Raw genomic sequence first — 17,001 nt, forward strand, 5'->3', positions numbered from 1 at the left:
TTTGTTGGAGTAATTCCACATGAAACCGATTAGGGCTCTATGTATCAAATAAGAATGGACAGAAGTGTGTTTTACCTTTACTGTGTAAAAGAGAGTGAGGTCCAACATAATGCAACTAGAGAGTTCATAGAACATAATACCACACACGTTGTTCAAGTATATACACTTCAATTTTAACAAAATAACGATTTTAATGATTGTTTAAAAAAAAGTGGAAGTTTAGTGCTTCTGAAGCAATCTTATACACCACCCTTATACACTGTAAATAATACATTGTCATAGTTTAGGAGATGGAGACTTTATTCATTACTATAAAACACAGCATCAATCGGCATCATGCATAGCCATATAGGTGGCATCTTCGTCACATCGATACTGCACTTTCCAGGGCCTGTGCTTGACAGCTCCTATTACATTCACTCCCCTATAAAACACATCCAAGTGCTGCAAAACTGATGGTCTTGGAACTACTATGAAGGCGATTTGCATTCTAGTGTTCAAGTATATAATTCAATTTAAATGAAGGTTTAACGAGGTTTATTGAAGGTGTATAAATAATTCCAGGTTTTACCGCCATTTTACCAAGTCTATTACATCACCCAATCTGATACATTACATTAGTTATTCATGCCGGTGTCCTTTATCAAGTCATTAAAAACATTAAATTTCCTCTTTGGAATGATTTCCAATATTGTTTGACTGCCAGGCAGGCAGACAGAGTTAAAAAATAAATAAATAAATAAATTAGGTCTCTCCTCTCTGCGCATGCGCGAGTGGGACAAATTCAAAGTACGGTAAAATGAGAAATTTGTCTTCCTATACATGTTCCGATTTGTGTTCAAAATATAACATTCAATTTAAATTAGTTCTTCCTCGATCATAAACTATCATAAACTGATAAGACAGATGGACGGACAGACTGATATGAACCAACTGTTTAACCTCGATTTTTTTTTACTCCGCATGCGTGGAGTAATTACGATTGAGTCTTATTTGCATGCAACGCTACGTTGTTATTCCACAGCAAGAGGACCTCTTTCTGATTTACTAGCGTCGGTCACCAATCTCTTTTTTAAAGAAGTGCTGCTGTGTGCATTACTTGTACCTGATGTACAAGTGCCTTCATAAAGTTAATTGAAAAAGACACACCAAAACAAGTATAACGACATTCATTTATATATTTTCAAACGTAATTGCAAATACCAATATACTGTCGGACCCCGCTATTCGCGGGGGATAGTTCCTGGAAAATTACGTGAATAGGAAATTCACGAATAGCAGGGCATCGTTTCAATGGAAAAAGTGGGAATTGGCTCCTGGTGGTTCGTGATTCATGAGGGAAAATCAAAAATCCAGTGAATACGCAAAGCACAGGGCCGTGAATGTCAAAGCAGGTCGCATTTTATAAACCGTGAATACGCGGGGTTCGTGAATCGCAAATCTGTGAATCGCGGGGTTCGACCAGTATTGAAAAATAAAACTTGCCATATTTGTCTTTGTCTATTGAAAGTATCTTATTCGTCGAACGTTCCAACTGGTCCATGCATCTAGTTTGTTGGTGTCTGATTTCAATCCCATAGAATCTTGTGGAACAATAGGGGAAAAAGAAAAACTCACAATAATGTGGAAGTTATTTTTTTGTTATTGCTTTTGATCTACCCTAATCAGAATGAAATTTCAAACCCGCCATCACACGTTTATAAAATTTGTTCATGAAGGGAATATACCTTGCAAATGCTTTTTTCTACTGTTGAAAACTCAGGTATAATGATTACTTAGGAAGTAATGATATGAGGACTGGTCGACTTATTTATTTAATTTCATTCAAATAAATTTTGTCACGGGAGTTCTTTCTCTTTCATCTCTTGAAGCCTTGAATTTATATAATTGCTTGGCCACAAAATGTTGTTTGCTCTTCATTTTATGTTGCTTTCCATTATAAGATATCATTGTTGCCTTGGTTTGCACTAGTTGACAAATCGGTTTACTGATGAAATTACCATATTTTCCGGTGTATTAACCGCAGCCATGTTTTTCACCCTCAAAATAAATGAGTATATTGATCATTTTATTTTCTGATCTAGATCTAAATACGTTTGTACATTAACTTTGTATGGAGCAAAGTGACTGAGGTATCAACATGCTGACTCCCCATGTCTGCTTAATTTCGTCTAACAGTCTTATTTTAATTTTCAAGAAGTTGAAGAGAGAGGAGAGGATACCAAGAAGTTTTTATTTTTCTTTCTTATTTTTTTATACTATAAAGAGAATTTTTAGCTCCTAGTAAACGGAAGAAAAGGAATTCATACTGGTATCATACATATTTCTGGGTGATTTGTGGCCCTGAAAAGGGCCGCTTGAGTTTGATGAAGTTTTTCAGCTCAACTCGAGAAAATCCTCACCAATGCTTTCCTCATCAAAGATGACACGTAACTCCTTGTCCAATTCATGGTAGAGCAAGTCCCTGTCGCTGTCACCATCATTTAAAGCTTTCTTCTCCCAAATGATGTTGTTCTCTGTACTGTCCATGTTGTTGGAGATGCAGCATTTCAGAAATTCTCTCTTGATGTCCAACGGTTTCTTCTCCCACACCTTGACAATCCAGCCGCAGATCATCGGAAGGTCGACCTTTCTTACCCTCCGGATGAATGCTGACAGTCTCCCAGTCAACATTATGCTCAGCCAATGTAGTGACAGAAGTAATGGTGAAAGTTCAACCAAGATGAATGTGGCCAATGCTCCTCGGAATCCGGGTCGAAAATCCTGGTGGGAAACGCGGCATGAAATGATGAATTTTAACTGATGAAAATACCAAATCCAGGAAATATGAAAGTTCATGTGTTGTGGGTCCACCGAGACACAGCGAGTATTCCTTAAAACCCAGGTCGAATACAAAGGCCTGTAAAGTAAGAAAGTTCATCTGGTCGATGCGAGTAATCTGCAAGAAGCAAGTTAGGAACTGCTGAGAGAAACGAGGGAAAATGAAGATAATCAGGAAGAACCAAGGGAAGCCAAAATAACTGAGCAGCACTGGTACTTCTTAAAGCTTCACTGTCCCATCTAGCTCCTCGCTCTCGTGATATTCTTCTTCTTCCTTTTAAATACATTTCCTACTCTCGCACAGAAAAGTACTTGGGGTTGATTGGTTGTTCCTAGTTTGAAACCACGCCCTGCTATTCAGCATTTCGTAGCATAGCGTCAGCATGTAAGAAACAAGGTTGGTGAATTAATTCTGCCTGCATCGGATGTCATGTCAAAAATGATGCATGTAAAAAGATAGTCACCACTACAAGTACCTCGCTGCAAACTTCTGCTGCAAATAAACAATGATGCTGGCTGGAAACTTTTCTTTGGGCAGTGTTTTCCTCTTGAACCAGACATACGAGGGAAGCTTCCCCGTGCAAGCTTATTTTGAGGTGTATGCTCCGTTGTTGGACTCTAGCTATTGTTACTAATTCTTCTTTTGATGAGACCAGGTGTTGTTCTTATTTTCTTTTGTGCTTCATGGCGTTTTCAGAGCCTGTAAAGTCAGACAGTTCATCTGGTTGATGCGAGGTCGATGCTCTATATACACCACACGCCTAAACTCCGGGTGTCTCCGCGGGGGGTTTTTTGTTTATTTAATTTCTGCACACGGTTAAGAAAATGCTGTACAAGCTATTAACCTGAACTGATTCAAAATTTAAACTGCACAATTGAGCTTAACAGCAGGTTCTGACTGCTACAAAAGTGTTCATTTGGAATATAATTCAATTTCAGCAATGATCAGTTTTTTTTGTCCCCCCCCCCCCACCCCATACCCATGTATTACCACACCCCAACTTTTACCTTTGTTGCCGATTAAAAAAAAAAAATGCAGTTTATACACTGGAAAATACAGCAAGTGTGAAACAATTTCTCGACTGGTGTTGATGGAATACTTTTCATTTTTAGGTCATCTCTACCGAGATGACCTAATAAAGCCGGACCAAATGTCCGTACGTCCGTCAACAATGTTTCGTTCCGATCTTAATGAAACTTAGTATGTAGGTAGAGGTCGATGAGTGTTGCACAACAATATAACTTTTGTCCGGGGTCAAGGTCACGAGGTCACGTAAGTTATAAAAATCGCCATTTTCAAAACCTATCTAGTCTGCCATGGTACAAGATATTCGGCAACTGTTTATTGATTATGATAGTAAAAAATATTATCTTGTATCTAACCGGACAGATTTTTGAATTTCATTCCCGTTTGATCGTCGTGTGATCTGGAATATGGCCCAAAACGCCGATGTGATTCGCAAAGAAGGAAGGAAGGAGAAATTAAATATAAATATAAAACACATTTTTAGCCTTTTATATTTATACATTTTCTGCCAAAGGTGCAAAAGTTTCAAAACCCGAAATGTAAACGTCGGCATTTATTTCCAAAATATAATTTCGTGCACGCGTGCCAAAATGCCGAGTCATCTTTAACCAAACTGCGTGGTAGAACTGCGCAGTAGTCCGGTCATGGCGTCTGAGCAGTGGCCAGCGTGGTTCAGATTGACTGTGGTTTCTGGGGCGAAGGTGATTTTTAAGAAGTATGTCGGCGGTATAAATTCGAGTGACTGTATTGGTGATTTAATCACGCAACATCTTGACAACGAATATTCTGGCCGAACGATTGCATCAATTCAGTGCATCAGCAGGGATAATTCGCAGGCTCCTCTCGATTGTGCCGATATCTAACATAATCACCGGCGGACATAGGGCTGCAGGCTGTGGGGCGAGGCCACGGATCCCGGATGAGGGGATAAGTGATAAATTATGCGACATGCTTCGGGCTTTCTGATTAATATATCAATGAGTACATTCCATAATTAATGAATTAATAATTAATGAATCTGGCATACAAAATGTTTTTTCATACCTGACATGTTACTTTGTGCAGTGTCACAAAACTTCTGTGGAATTAATAATTAATGAATTTTTGCTTGCTCAACTGATTTTTCAAACCTCAATATCTCTATAAATACTTGACCAATTTTCATTCTGAAAGTTGCATTATAATCAATGAAGAATAATCTACAGGATTATCATAATCTCCGAGAGCTAAGCCTATTTTTTCGTTTTTTTTTCTACAACCGGAAGTGAAATGTCCCCAGAGAGTGGACGGACCAGAAAACCACGTATTGCACTTACTGGTGATTCTGATGTGTTAATCCGGGTACTAAATGAACAATGAATATTTATTAATTATGTCATTAGTAGTATTATCCTAGTGTATCTCTGTGAACTATTTCAATCTAAACGGTTAGTTTGGACTGTTTCGCAGTTACCTGAACTGAACATTGAGAACTTGTGGTATTATAGAGATGACCGTCACCCACACACGGGGGTAATTTTTGTTTTTTATAACAATTTTGTTTGTCTTGAGACCATGTCATTCTGCTTGTGATGATGATTCCTGATAATGATCTTTAGAAAGCTCTTGCTTTCCTCAAAATTACCCCCCCTGGCCCCCACCCTTGATGAGTCCAGCCTATCGACATATGTTTTGCCAAAAATGCATTTTCATGATTTTACCCCCTCCCCACGCCACTCTTTTCTTATCTGTGCAGAATTCCCAAGGGCATGCAACCCAGCAATCCCACTGGTTGCTCGTGAAATAATGTACCGCATGATTCGTCAATTTGCTGCTGAGTATGCCCAGAGGCAAGACCCTGCACCAGACAAAGAGAGAGAGTCTTCAAGAGGGACTCTTACGGAGAGACTTGATCGTGCTTTCATTCCACATCCCTCCACCCTGGGGTGCGCATGCATCCCTTTTTTCACATCATCTTCCTTTAAGCACTCTTTCTGAATGTAACCTCTGGATTATTGTTATTCTTTTTTCAAGTATGATTTTGATGCATGAAAAGTGCAGTATGTGATTGCTTTTTACAAAGGACCATGTACTTGCATTTTTTTCTTTTTTCTTTTGTTTTTTTTTTTTTGAGGGTCTAAGGCTTGAACAAGAGCTTTTTTCAAAGGGCACGCAAATTACACTCACATGCAGACAGACACGAGACAATACAGGACTTAACTTCCGATTAATACATCCTTGGTGGAAGTGACGTAACTTCACATGAGATTCTCGGTACAAGCCGTGTCCTCCTCTGCCCACTTTTATTTCCGCAGTCAGCGAGGGAAACTGAAAATAAATCTCCCTCACCTCACCTCCCATCCCCATGGAACAGCAATCCACGCCGTTTATCCATGCTCTTTCAGCTAAATGGCGAGTGTCAAGTGAGGAAGCAGCATATTCAACTTTTTTTTTAATCTTTGGTATGACTTGGCCAGAGTCAAAATCGAACCACCAACCTACCAGACTCAAGAGTAGATGCTGTGAACCACATTGCTTCTGAGTCTGGTATTAATAAATGGAATAATTTTACAAGTCACATAAGTTTCGCTTCCTTTTTTCTCCTATCCCAGTCTCCTTTCTCCTTCCTTCCCAACTCCTTGATTTATTTTTCTCTACATCCATGCATATTATGAAAAGGAGTCGATCATTGTCATGGTTTAAAAAAAACCTGAAATTGAAGGAAATTTTCTCAAAAATTTGGCCAATCTCTAAAAAATGGTTTCCTGTTTTGTATAAATAGCTTCCCTGGCATCCTTTGTCTTGAGATTAAGGCTGAACTTGTAGCATATTATATTGAACTTTTTCATGCCTTTGTTTTGATCTGATATTTTTTATTTTAAAGAGCAGGTTTTGGGTCGTTGATGACTTCGCGTGTTTCGAAGGTTGTAAGCACACTCATAAACGTGGGGTATTTATTTTCTCACATTTCAAACTCAAAATATGCTAAAATTAACTTTTAAGTCAAAATTTTTCTCGGTGATCGAAAAACAGACCGGAAGTTACCGAAGATGCTATGACGTCTCGTTCTCCGAAAACTTCGTGAACATTCGGAAACAGCGTGTAAACAATGGCGAGATGCGAATCGGAGAGTGATTTCAGCGGCGATGAAATTGAGTGTGTTCATTCTGATATTGCGGAGGACAAGTCAGAGGATGATGGGAATTTATACTATGGAGTTTCTGGCCCTGAGCCATATAAATTTGAGCCACTTGCACGTGCCAGAAAACGGCCTATTTCGTGTACAAGTGGCAGGACTGATTGCCGGCAGTTCACACTGACAGACTCCACCAGACAGATTGGTTTGTAGATTTTCATTTTCTTGTTCGATGCATAAAATAATGTAAAGTTTGATTCGTCTGTGACTTGATATAATTTTTTTTAACCCTCTTGTTGCCTGGTGTTGGATCAGTAGTTAGGGTGGTGGCTTGGGATCCTCGGGTCCTGAGTTCAAGCCCCGTCGGCCGCTGAATTAATACACCAGGGGGTTGACTCAGCCTGTCATGGTTGACTCAGCCTGTCATCCTTCCGAGGTCGGTGAAATGAGTACCAGTTCCAGTGTGTGTACTAGTAGAGGGGCACTGCATCAGCGACAGTCGCACTTCAATAAATGATAGCTACCCCGGCAGCTAAGCTGCCCTACGACCACCACCAACCCTCTAATCACTCAAGAGTCAGAAATAGAATGAATCAATAATGGACCCAAATATAATGGACCCAAATATAATGGACCCTTGGTGTTGAAGTCTTTCTGACAGCTGAGCTTGATCCCAGCGAAAGTGATGGTGGCGTGGCCGATGGGGAAGAGATTCTCAGCCGCGTTCCCCATTACGGGTTACAACGTACGGACTTCCAGATAGTGATGGCTTGCTCTATTCTAATAATTTCTCGATTTCTTATGTGCATTTATAGATAAACACAATGCCCCAATCCTTGAGAGGTGACACAGTGTGAGAAGATGAAGCAGGAGCCAGCTGAGGAGGAGAAGGCTGAATGGTGGGCACAGCGTCACGCTTGTTTTGAAACCGAGCTCACTCATTGCATTGTCTTCGTAATCCTCGGCTGTGAAATGGTCATCACAAATGACAAGTCTATCCAAAGGGTCCTCTTTACTCGTTTTCTTTGGGGGAAAATTCGCCAGTTTTGTTTGTACAAATCTTATCCACTGCCGGCGAATGTTTGATTCCTTCGGTGGGAGCGATTACCCGTTTTCCAGCCATTTTCGCAAAACATGACGACACACGTATGAGGCATGATGTACAAATATCCAAATAATTTTGTTCTCCAATAATTAAAAATAAAAAGGATAATATAGACAGCTGCAAGCTCAAAATAAGCGAAAGAACGGCCCGTTGAACTGGACACTTCTTCAATGAGCGAGTGAGCGCCGCTTTCTTTGGAGAATGTGACGTCACCATCCATATAGGGGCACACGGCTGTTTTTTTTCAACGGCCTCGAGAAATAACAACTTCAGAGTTAAATTTCATTAATTTTCCCAATAGTTAGGCAACCACAATAGTTTGCATCGAACTATTTAATGCACATATAATCATATTGATACATTTTCAGAACATGTTTGGTGACCTGCAACCTGCTCTTTAACGGTCACCTTGAACAAACAAGCACAAAACACAACAAAGTGGCCAAGGAACCACTTACCAACAGGTGTAAAATAATAATTGGAATTGGAATGAAGTTCCCTGACAACTGAATCCGACACCATTTTACTGCAAAGATTTTTCCTGCGTTCACCTCACTCGAACTGGAGTCGTGCGATTTTGGGATTAAATTCTGCATGTTTCACAAACTTCATCCTTATCTTCTCGGTTTAACGTCAGAACAACATGTGCATTTGTGTGCTCATATGTTCACTTGCAGAACAACATTTTGTTTGTGCATTAATTAAATAAATTAAAATTTACACTGCTTTTAGTTCAAGAATGGCTCATAAAATTAAGTTTCATACGACTACTATTTATTCTCAAATTAATAATAGAAATGCAACAACAATTTAAGTATGATTATTATTATTACTTGATGGTCGGAATGCTCTCAAATACTCTCCCTACGTTTCTATAATTATGAAGAAGGCAAGTTCGTAGCCATAGTTTAAATTCTCGTTTGAGGTTAACTTTCAAGAGATTTTCAAATATCCACAGCCACAAACTAAATTGTTCAATTTTTATATATTTTCTGAATAATATAAAAATGGTTGTGGTTCATAGTTGACCTGGACTTTTGTTTATGTATGGTAGTATCATGTATATGGAGAATTTTGGGAGAATTTATATTTATTGTTAGAAACCAAAACCCATAATTATGTGCGTTTCCTGCATTGAAATTCAAGATGGTGGGAACTGAAGTAATAAAGAGACTGAAGCAGCAAATAATTACCGTATTTTTGGCGTACAAGTCAAATTGGCGAATTTTCCCATTTTCCTTTCCTTCATTCATACATGAGTCGATTTGGAGTATAAGGCGAAGCTCGATCAACTACGGTAGTGAGCAAAACTGTCATTCAGAACAATAGAGGTGTTAATTCCTCCCTGACACTCACAATGCATAGCATCGCTGCTTACAGTTGGTACTTCCATGGTCATAAATATTATTGAGCTGTTTTGTGCAAATTATTTGAATTACTTTGTGGGCCGACATGCCTGGTTTGGCATAATAGTTAGGGTAGTGGGCTTGGCATCCTAGGATCCTGAGTTCAAATCCAACTCGCTGTTGAATTAATACCAGTTGGGGTTGACTCTGTCATCCTTCCGAGGTCGGCAAAAATGAGCGCCAGCATGTTGGTATACTGTGTCAGAGTGGCGACCCATCCAGGATTGTGTCTAATAGCCAAGGAGACTGATTAGGCAGCACCAATGCTCTGAACAGAGTATGGTCCTGACCTTTCAGGTATAACTTAGGAATGTAAATAGTTTTTCAACATGTTTGTTTTCATATGGTGGTACGGTATTTAAAACAAGCTGCAGAATCATTGTCTCAAACCATAGATAAGTCGATTCTGAAGGTTAAACCTGGAGGACTTCCGGGGAAATAAAGTATCACCTTGTACGATGAAAAATACGGGATGCAATTTGTGGTCAACAAAAATACCAAGCCTGTTGAGATTTCCATAAGATTGACTGTACACACAGTTGAATATTTCCCATCAACACCAAACCATTTTCATTGGGGCAAATAATTTAATGATGGAAATGAAAATGTACAGAATGGACCATGTGCTGCAAACACGAGCCACCTCGATCGGTCGTGCAAAAATCCATCAAATTGTCGATCTCGTTTTTACTGAAGAGCTTTAGTTGCAAACCAAAGTCCAGATCAAATTGGAACTGCATTCATTTACTTTTTTTTCATGATTATAAGCACTGAATCACTTGACAGCAGCTGACCAAGATTTCGAAGTTTATCGGAAGTGGTGTAATTCAGATTTTTCTCATTCCTCGAGTTTCCTCAAAAAATGTATATACTGTTTGTATATATATATATACATATATATATATATATATATAATATATATTATACAGTCATGCGCCGCTTAACGACGTTCCGGGCAACGACGGATCGCATATACGACGGATCTGCCAGCTATGAAAAAAAAATGTAACTGAAAAATTCCGATCGCCAAGTGATGTAGCCTCGTATAAAAATAGCATATACAATTATGTACAGTGTACAGCACATAATACTTCATAATGATAATAAACGACAATGCGGCCCTGTTGTAATGCGATCGTTGAGGTCCATAAAATGTCATCGCGAAAAAAGCAGGATCGTGCTAAATCGGGATTCAAGGAAATCGGCTTTCAAACTGAACCAATGTTTGCACGTTTACCTTCGAGCAAGTATATCACCTTTGAATTGAAGAATTCCGCGAATAAATCGTTGTTCTTAGTCGACATTAAAACATTTATTTTTAGTGAAGCATTTCATGTTGTTAAAACAATTGCACTGTTCCGAAAATATATATCACAATTGACAGGTGCTCGTTTCTTCATTTGTAAATTATAACATCGATGCAATGATTACGTATTTATAAAATCCAAACGTTAATTATTCACCTTTCTATTATAATCGATGCGAGAGGAGATTGTAAACTGCTGCTAACAACACCGATGGCCGTCATGAACAGCACAAAGGTAAATCTAACGTGTCTTCCGTCTGTCTCTCTTGGATGTGTGTTACAATTGCCCACAGTATTCAGTACAGTAACATGCTGTACAGGTTTGTATCTGAGGAGCAATAGGCTATACCATATAGCCTCGGTGTGTAGGTTTGTGTAAGTACGATGTTCGAAAAAGAAAACGAAAAAAAAATTATGTTCGCACAACGACGACATCGCTTAACGATGCGTTTTTCAGAACGTAACCCCGTCGTTAAGTGGCGCATGACTATATATATATATATATATATATATATATATATATATATATATATATATATATATATATATATATATATATATATATATATATATATATATATATATATATATATATATATATATTGTTACGGCTGTGGAAATTCGCAGACCACCATAAAGGGCCCACAGGTGAGATATCTCTGTAAGTACATGTGTAGTTAGCCCCACCCGTTGTATAGAGGGAATTTATGTGATTCATTCGGGCTGCGACACTTTGAGATGGCCGTTTTTCTGTTCTATCTTTATTTTGAACCAACCACGTCTCAACTGCCATCACACAACAACCACCACGCCAGCCATCGTCACCAACTACAACCATGCTCCAACCCTCAGACAACAACAACGCCAACAGCCGCGACCTTTACCTTCACAACTCAATCCCGCAAACATCGCATCACCGTCATTCCCAAACGGCACCATAACCATCAAACCACCACCGATAAACCCTCCACCACCCTCACCTCTCTCCTTCTACGGCCATTCCCGCACCACCTGTGAACACTGAACGTCGGGCTGTGTTGGGCTCGTTCAAGATACGCACCGAGCCGCGAGTGCAAATAGCGGCCTTTCCGAGGGAGAATTCGGATCAAGAACGCTACACGCCTACTTCTGATCCGTCCAATTAGCAAGCGCAGAGCGGCTTGGCCCCGCCTCCAGGCGCGTCTGTGTGAAATCGATATATGCAAATTCTAGGATCAGGGGAGGTTCACGCCCACTTTTCCTCCGTCCAATTGGCGAGCGTGGCTCCGCCCCCGAGGTCATCCTGATCCGGAAATTTGCATATTATTTTCTCCTGCCGGCCTATAAAACGGCGAGCGCAAGGCGAATCGTGGTAGAGTGTGGCAGTGGCAGAGTGTGGCAGTAGCATTGTGTGTCGGCAGGTCAGAGTGAGTCGAGTCATCGGTGTGGCAGGGAGTGGAGTCGGGTAGCGAAGGCATCGAGTTGGGTTCGGCAGTCGGCTGAGGAGAGTTGTGGGAAGAGGCCAAGGAGCTCGGGTCCGAGGTGAGAAGGACGGCGGTCGGCGACGAGGTCGCGGTGTGAGATCGCTCGTCGCGGGACCCAAGCCAGCCAGCCATTCTCCTAAACCCAGGGCATCAACAATTCCCCCTTTCCCCCGCGCTGAGATAGTGCAAAAAGGGGGCCCCATTCCCACCCCACTCAAAACGTCGTGCCAACGAAACCCGCCAAGGAGCACGGAGTCGGGGCACAGCCACGCGGCCACATCTGCGGCTCATCCACCAACTCGTCACGAGGACGCGGGTAGGACCCACGCGGACCTGGCCGCTCCTTCAGGTCACGCGCGCATATTGGCCTACAGGCCCGTCTGCCCCCTTGTCTATGAGGGTGGCTTCTTTCCTTCGCTTTTGAGTCAATGTGTGTTGGCGCAGTCTGTAAAGTAGAACTGTATAAGTGTTGCCGTGTGTGCGCGTAGTCGATAGTAACTCTGCGTCATTGTTTCTTTTGTTTTAACTGCTACATGTGCGTTTTGACTGTTTGGCTGTATATGTGTGCTTTCCGTGTGTCGCGTAATAAATGTGCATTGTGTGAACTGTTTTCCCGTTTCGCTTCGTCTTTTCGTTATTGACCCTCCATCCTGCTTCACGTAAAGGGTTCGTAGTGGGCTTAATATGCCCGATAATTAATCGGAACCGTCGAGGCCGACGATAACACCGCTAGGTTATCACTGTAGCACGGAACGGACCGCTTAAGCGATTCGTGTCCGGAGTCGGCCTGTGGCGTGGTGCGATCGCCCGGTCGACCATTCGCGCAGGTACTGAGGTCGATCGAATTTGGCGAGCGACCCTATCCTGCGCGGGTGGGCAATTGGCACGATCGTGGTGAGGTTAAACCCCCACCCGTGACTAGCTCCCGGCGTGGGTCCGAGAGGGTCACGACTGAATTGTCCGTCCGGTGGGCGACGTGCTGCGATTCGACTCACATGGCCGTCCGCACGCCGGTGGGCGCGAATTCGCAACAATATATATATATATATATATATATATATATATATGTATATGTATATGTATATGTATATGTATATGTATATATATGTATATGTATATGTATATGTATATATATATATATATATATATATATGTATATGTATATGTATATATATGTATATGTATATGTATATGTATATGTATATGTATATATATATATACATATACATATACATATACGTATATAGTATGTTTTGTATAAGATTGGGGTGGTTGGGATTACTCATTTTCATGAATAAGGCGCTTCCAGCCAGAAGTAAAAAAATTAGATACTCAACTAATTTGAGCGAAAAATTAAAAGCAGACCCAGTCTCGGGAAACGTTTCACCGGCTTCACAACCAGCTTCCTCAGGCACGAAGGAGTGTGCCTAATTTGCCTGAGGAAGCCGGTGAAACGTAGCTTGGGACCCGATCTGCTCTTGCTTTTTTGCTCAAATTAGCGGAGTCGATCTAGTTTTTTACTTCTGATTGGAAGCGCCTTCTTCTTCTTTTAAATTTTATATCTATATATATATATAGTACTGCTCGAATATATAAAGCTCTTTCTAACCACTGACTCATTCACTGACGCACTGATATTAAGGATCAGTACCTTCCGGGTGACTGAAAAAGCTGAAATTTTACGTGCCAATGGACAACAAAGCCAGTACCCCGGAAAAAATAAAATCACGGGATCGTCAGACGACATCCATAAATGAAAATATAAATAAATGAAAAAAATGCAGGTCAGCGACCCAAGACAATGGGGAAGCACGGTGATTTTGTGTACCGACGGACATCGAAGCTGATACACCAGGAAAAATCAAAGAACTGTTGGAAAGCATGCACCGTAGATGAAAATATCAGTAAATGAAGAAAAAAAAAAAACTATGGAAAATCAAATGCAATGAGAGACCCGAGACATTGGGGAAACGGATTCCGGTGTGTGTGTGTGTGTGTGTGTGTGTGTGTGTGTGTGTGTGTGTGTGTGTGTGTGTGTGTGTGTGTGTGTGTGTGTGTGTGTGTGTGTGTGTGTGTGTGTGTGTGTGTGTGTGTGTGTGTGAGACTAGAAGGACACTCGATAGAGCGCATACCTCCACCACATAATGCCTGATCCACAAGAACATATTGGGCCCAATGCGTCTTTGAAATATCATGCAATATTTTGTGTTTGGCCCCATTTCTCAATGATGAAGACCCGCTTCAAAAATTAAAAAAATCTCGTATCTGGATTTGGATCTTCACCAAAATTGAATCATTTCTTCCTTGTCACACACCCAACGTGTCCACCAAGTTTCGTTTGAATCTGTGCACAGCTTTTTGAGATGTCGTGCTATATATCATTTTTGCCCCGATCTCTCAATGGTGAAGAATAACTTAAAAATTCTATTATCCGGATTCGGATCCAGATCTTCACCAAAATCTAATCAGTTCGTCCTTGTCACACACTCAACCTGCCCACCAAATTTCATCTGGATCCGTCCACAACTTTTTGCGAGATCCTGCACACAGACAGAGAGAGGTGAAAACCTAACCTCCTTCCCCTTCGGGTGGCGGAGGTAAATACAGTCATGCGCCACTTAACGACGAGGATACGTTCTGAGAGATGCGTCGTAAAGCGATGTGTTCATTTTGCGAACATCATAGAATGCACTTGCACATACCTAGATGGTATAGCCTACTGCACACCGAGACTATATGGTATAGCCTATTGCTCCTAGGCTACAAACCTGTACAACATGTTACTGTACTGAATACTGTTGTGTATCTAAAAATAGAAAAGGTACAGTAAAAATATGGTATAAAAGATTTTTTTAAATGGCACACCTGTATTCGGCCCTGACCATGAATGGAGCATGCAGGACTAGAAGTTGCTCTGGGTGAGTCAATGAGTGAGTGGTGAGTGAATGTGAAGGCCTAGGACATTACTGTACACTACTGTAGATTTTATAAACACTACACTTTGGCTACACTAAATTTTTTTTTTTTAATTCTTTCTTCTTGTAATAACCCTAACCCTAAAACACAAACACATTGTACAGCTGTACAAAAATATATATATATATATATTTTTTTTTTAACTTTTTTGTCAAAAACTAAGACACAAACACACATTAGCCTAGTCCTATACAGGGTCAGGATCATTCATCAATATCAGTCTTCCACCTTCACATCTTGTCCCACTGGAGGGTCTTCAGGAGCAATAACTTGCATGGAGCTGTCTTCTATGATAACAATGCTTTCTTCTGGAATACGTCCTGAAAGACCTGCCTGAGACTCTTCTTGAGGAGGTGTCACTCTTTTCAGAAATATGTCCATGGTGATTTGCTTGGTTTGTTTCTTTTTTCATCAAAGATTTGCTTGTAAGCAGATAATGCATCATGAATATTCCTCTCTATTAATGAAAACCTTTCGGTGTTGGGGTCCATATATTCAAACTTTTTAAGGAGCTTGTTGAGGTCTGCAAAAGCTTCTGCTAAATCCTCCACTGTGAATTTTCTTTGGCCTATATTTCTTTGGCCTTCTTCTTTTTCTTCTCCTGCAGTTTCCTTTTCTCTTGCCTCTTCTTCAACTCTGCGTTCCTGTTCCAGTTCCAACAACTCCTCATTCGTCAATTGCTCAAGAACCACCTCTAGGAGCTCCGCAATGTCATCCTCATCCACACCCAGGTTAAAGTTGTTTGCCATCTCAACAACAGCCTTGTTATATGCAACCTCCTCATTCTTGGCAAATCCTTTGAAGTCATGGACGAACCTCTTGAGTGTCTTCTTCCAGATGCCATTCATACACTCCTTGGTGACATCGCCCCAAGCCCAAGCAAGGTTCTTGATGCAGTCGTAGATGTAGTAATCCTTCCAGAATTCCATCAGTGTCTTCCTCAGTTGCAGCAATAACCTGGGCAAAGGTCCTCCTCAGGTAGTCGGCCTTAAAAGCTGCTACAAACTCCTTGATCCATTGGTTGAATCAAAGAGGTGGTGTTTGGAGGGGAAAACACCACTTTGATATTGGGATGAAGATCACCAATAAATGGAGGATGTCCAGGAGCATTATCAACAATAAGCAAAATCTTGAAAGGCATGCTATTCTCCAAACAGTACTTCTCCATTTCGCTGGCATAGCAATTCAGGAGGGCATCTTGGAAGAGGAGCTAGGTCATCCATGACTTCTTATTGCTCCTGGAGTACACTGGCAGTGTGTGCTTATTGATATGCTTGAAGGCCCTGGGGTTCTCACTGTGCCAGATCACAAAGGGTTTCAATTTGTAGCCTGAAACATTGCCCCCAAGCAAGACTGTTATCCTGTCCTTAAAAGCCTTGAAACCTGGCATTGACTTGTCCTCGTTATGTATGAAAGTCCTTTCAGACATCCGCTTCCAGAATAGGGAGGTTTCATCCATATTGAAGATTTGCTTTGGCAAGTAATTTTCCTCCACAATCAGCTTATCTAGAGTTTCCAAAAATTCTTCAGCTGCCTTCACATCAGCACTCGCAGACTCACCACTCACTTTCACATTATGTCATGAATAACGATTCTTGAATCGTTTAAACCACCCAGAGCGAGCAGTAAATTCAACATCATAGTCGGGTCCAGCCTTTTCTTTCAACATCGCAAACAAACTTTTTGCTTTGGCCGTGTTCGTCATGGTGCTGAGAGGGATACGCTTCTGTGTCTGGTCTTCAATCCAGGTCATTATAAGTTTCTCCAGATCTGATATATAGGC

At 40.9% G+C, this 17,001-nt stretch overlaps 1 protein-coding gene across 6 annotated transcripts in view; it reads left to right on the forward strand.

Moving 5' to 3' along the window:
* LCORL (ligand dependent nuclear receptor corepressor like) overlaps nucleotides 1-17,001 on the forward strand; it is a 238,576-nt gene that overhangs the window by 111,806 nt on the left and 109,769 nt on the right. For all 6 annotated transcript variants that reach the window (XM_085848529.1, XM_085848527.1, XM_085848528.1 and 3 more), the window contains one exon: nucleotides 5,583-5,772. In XM_085848529.1, the coding sequence (XP_085704655.1) occupies nucleotides 5,583-5,772 (190 nt within the window). The remainder of the gene's footprint in view (nucleotides 1-5,582; nucleotides 5,773-17,001) is intronic.

Source organism: Eptatretus burgeri, chromosome 12 (assembly GCF_056783735.1).
Source record: "Eptatretus burgeri isolate ZD-2024b chromosome 12, Ebu_testis_v1, whole genome shotgun sequence".
NCBI lineage: Eukaryota > Metazoa > Chordata > Myxini > Myxiniformes > Myxinidae > Eptatretus > Eptatretus burgeri.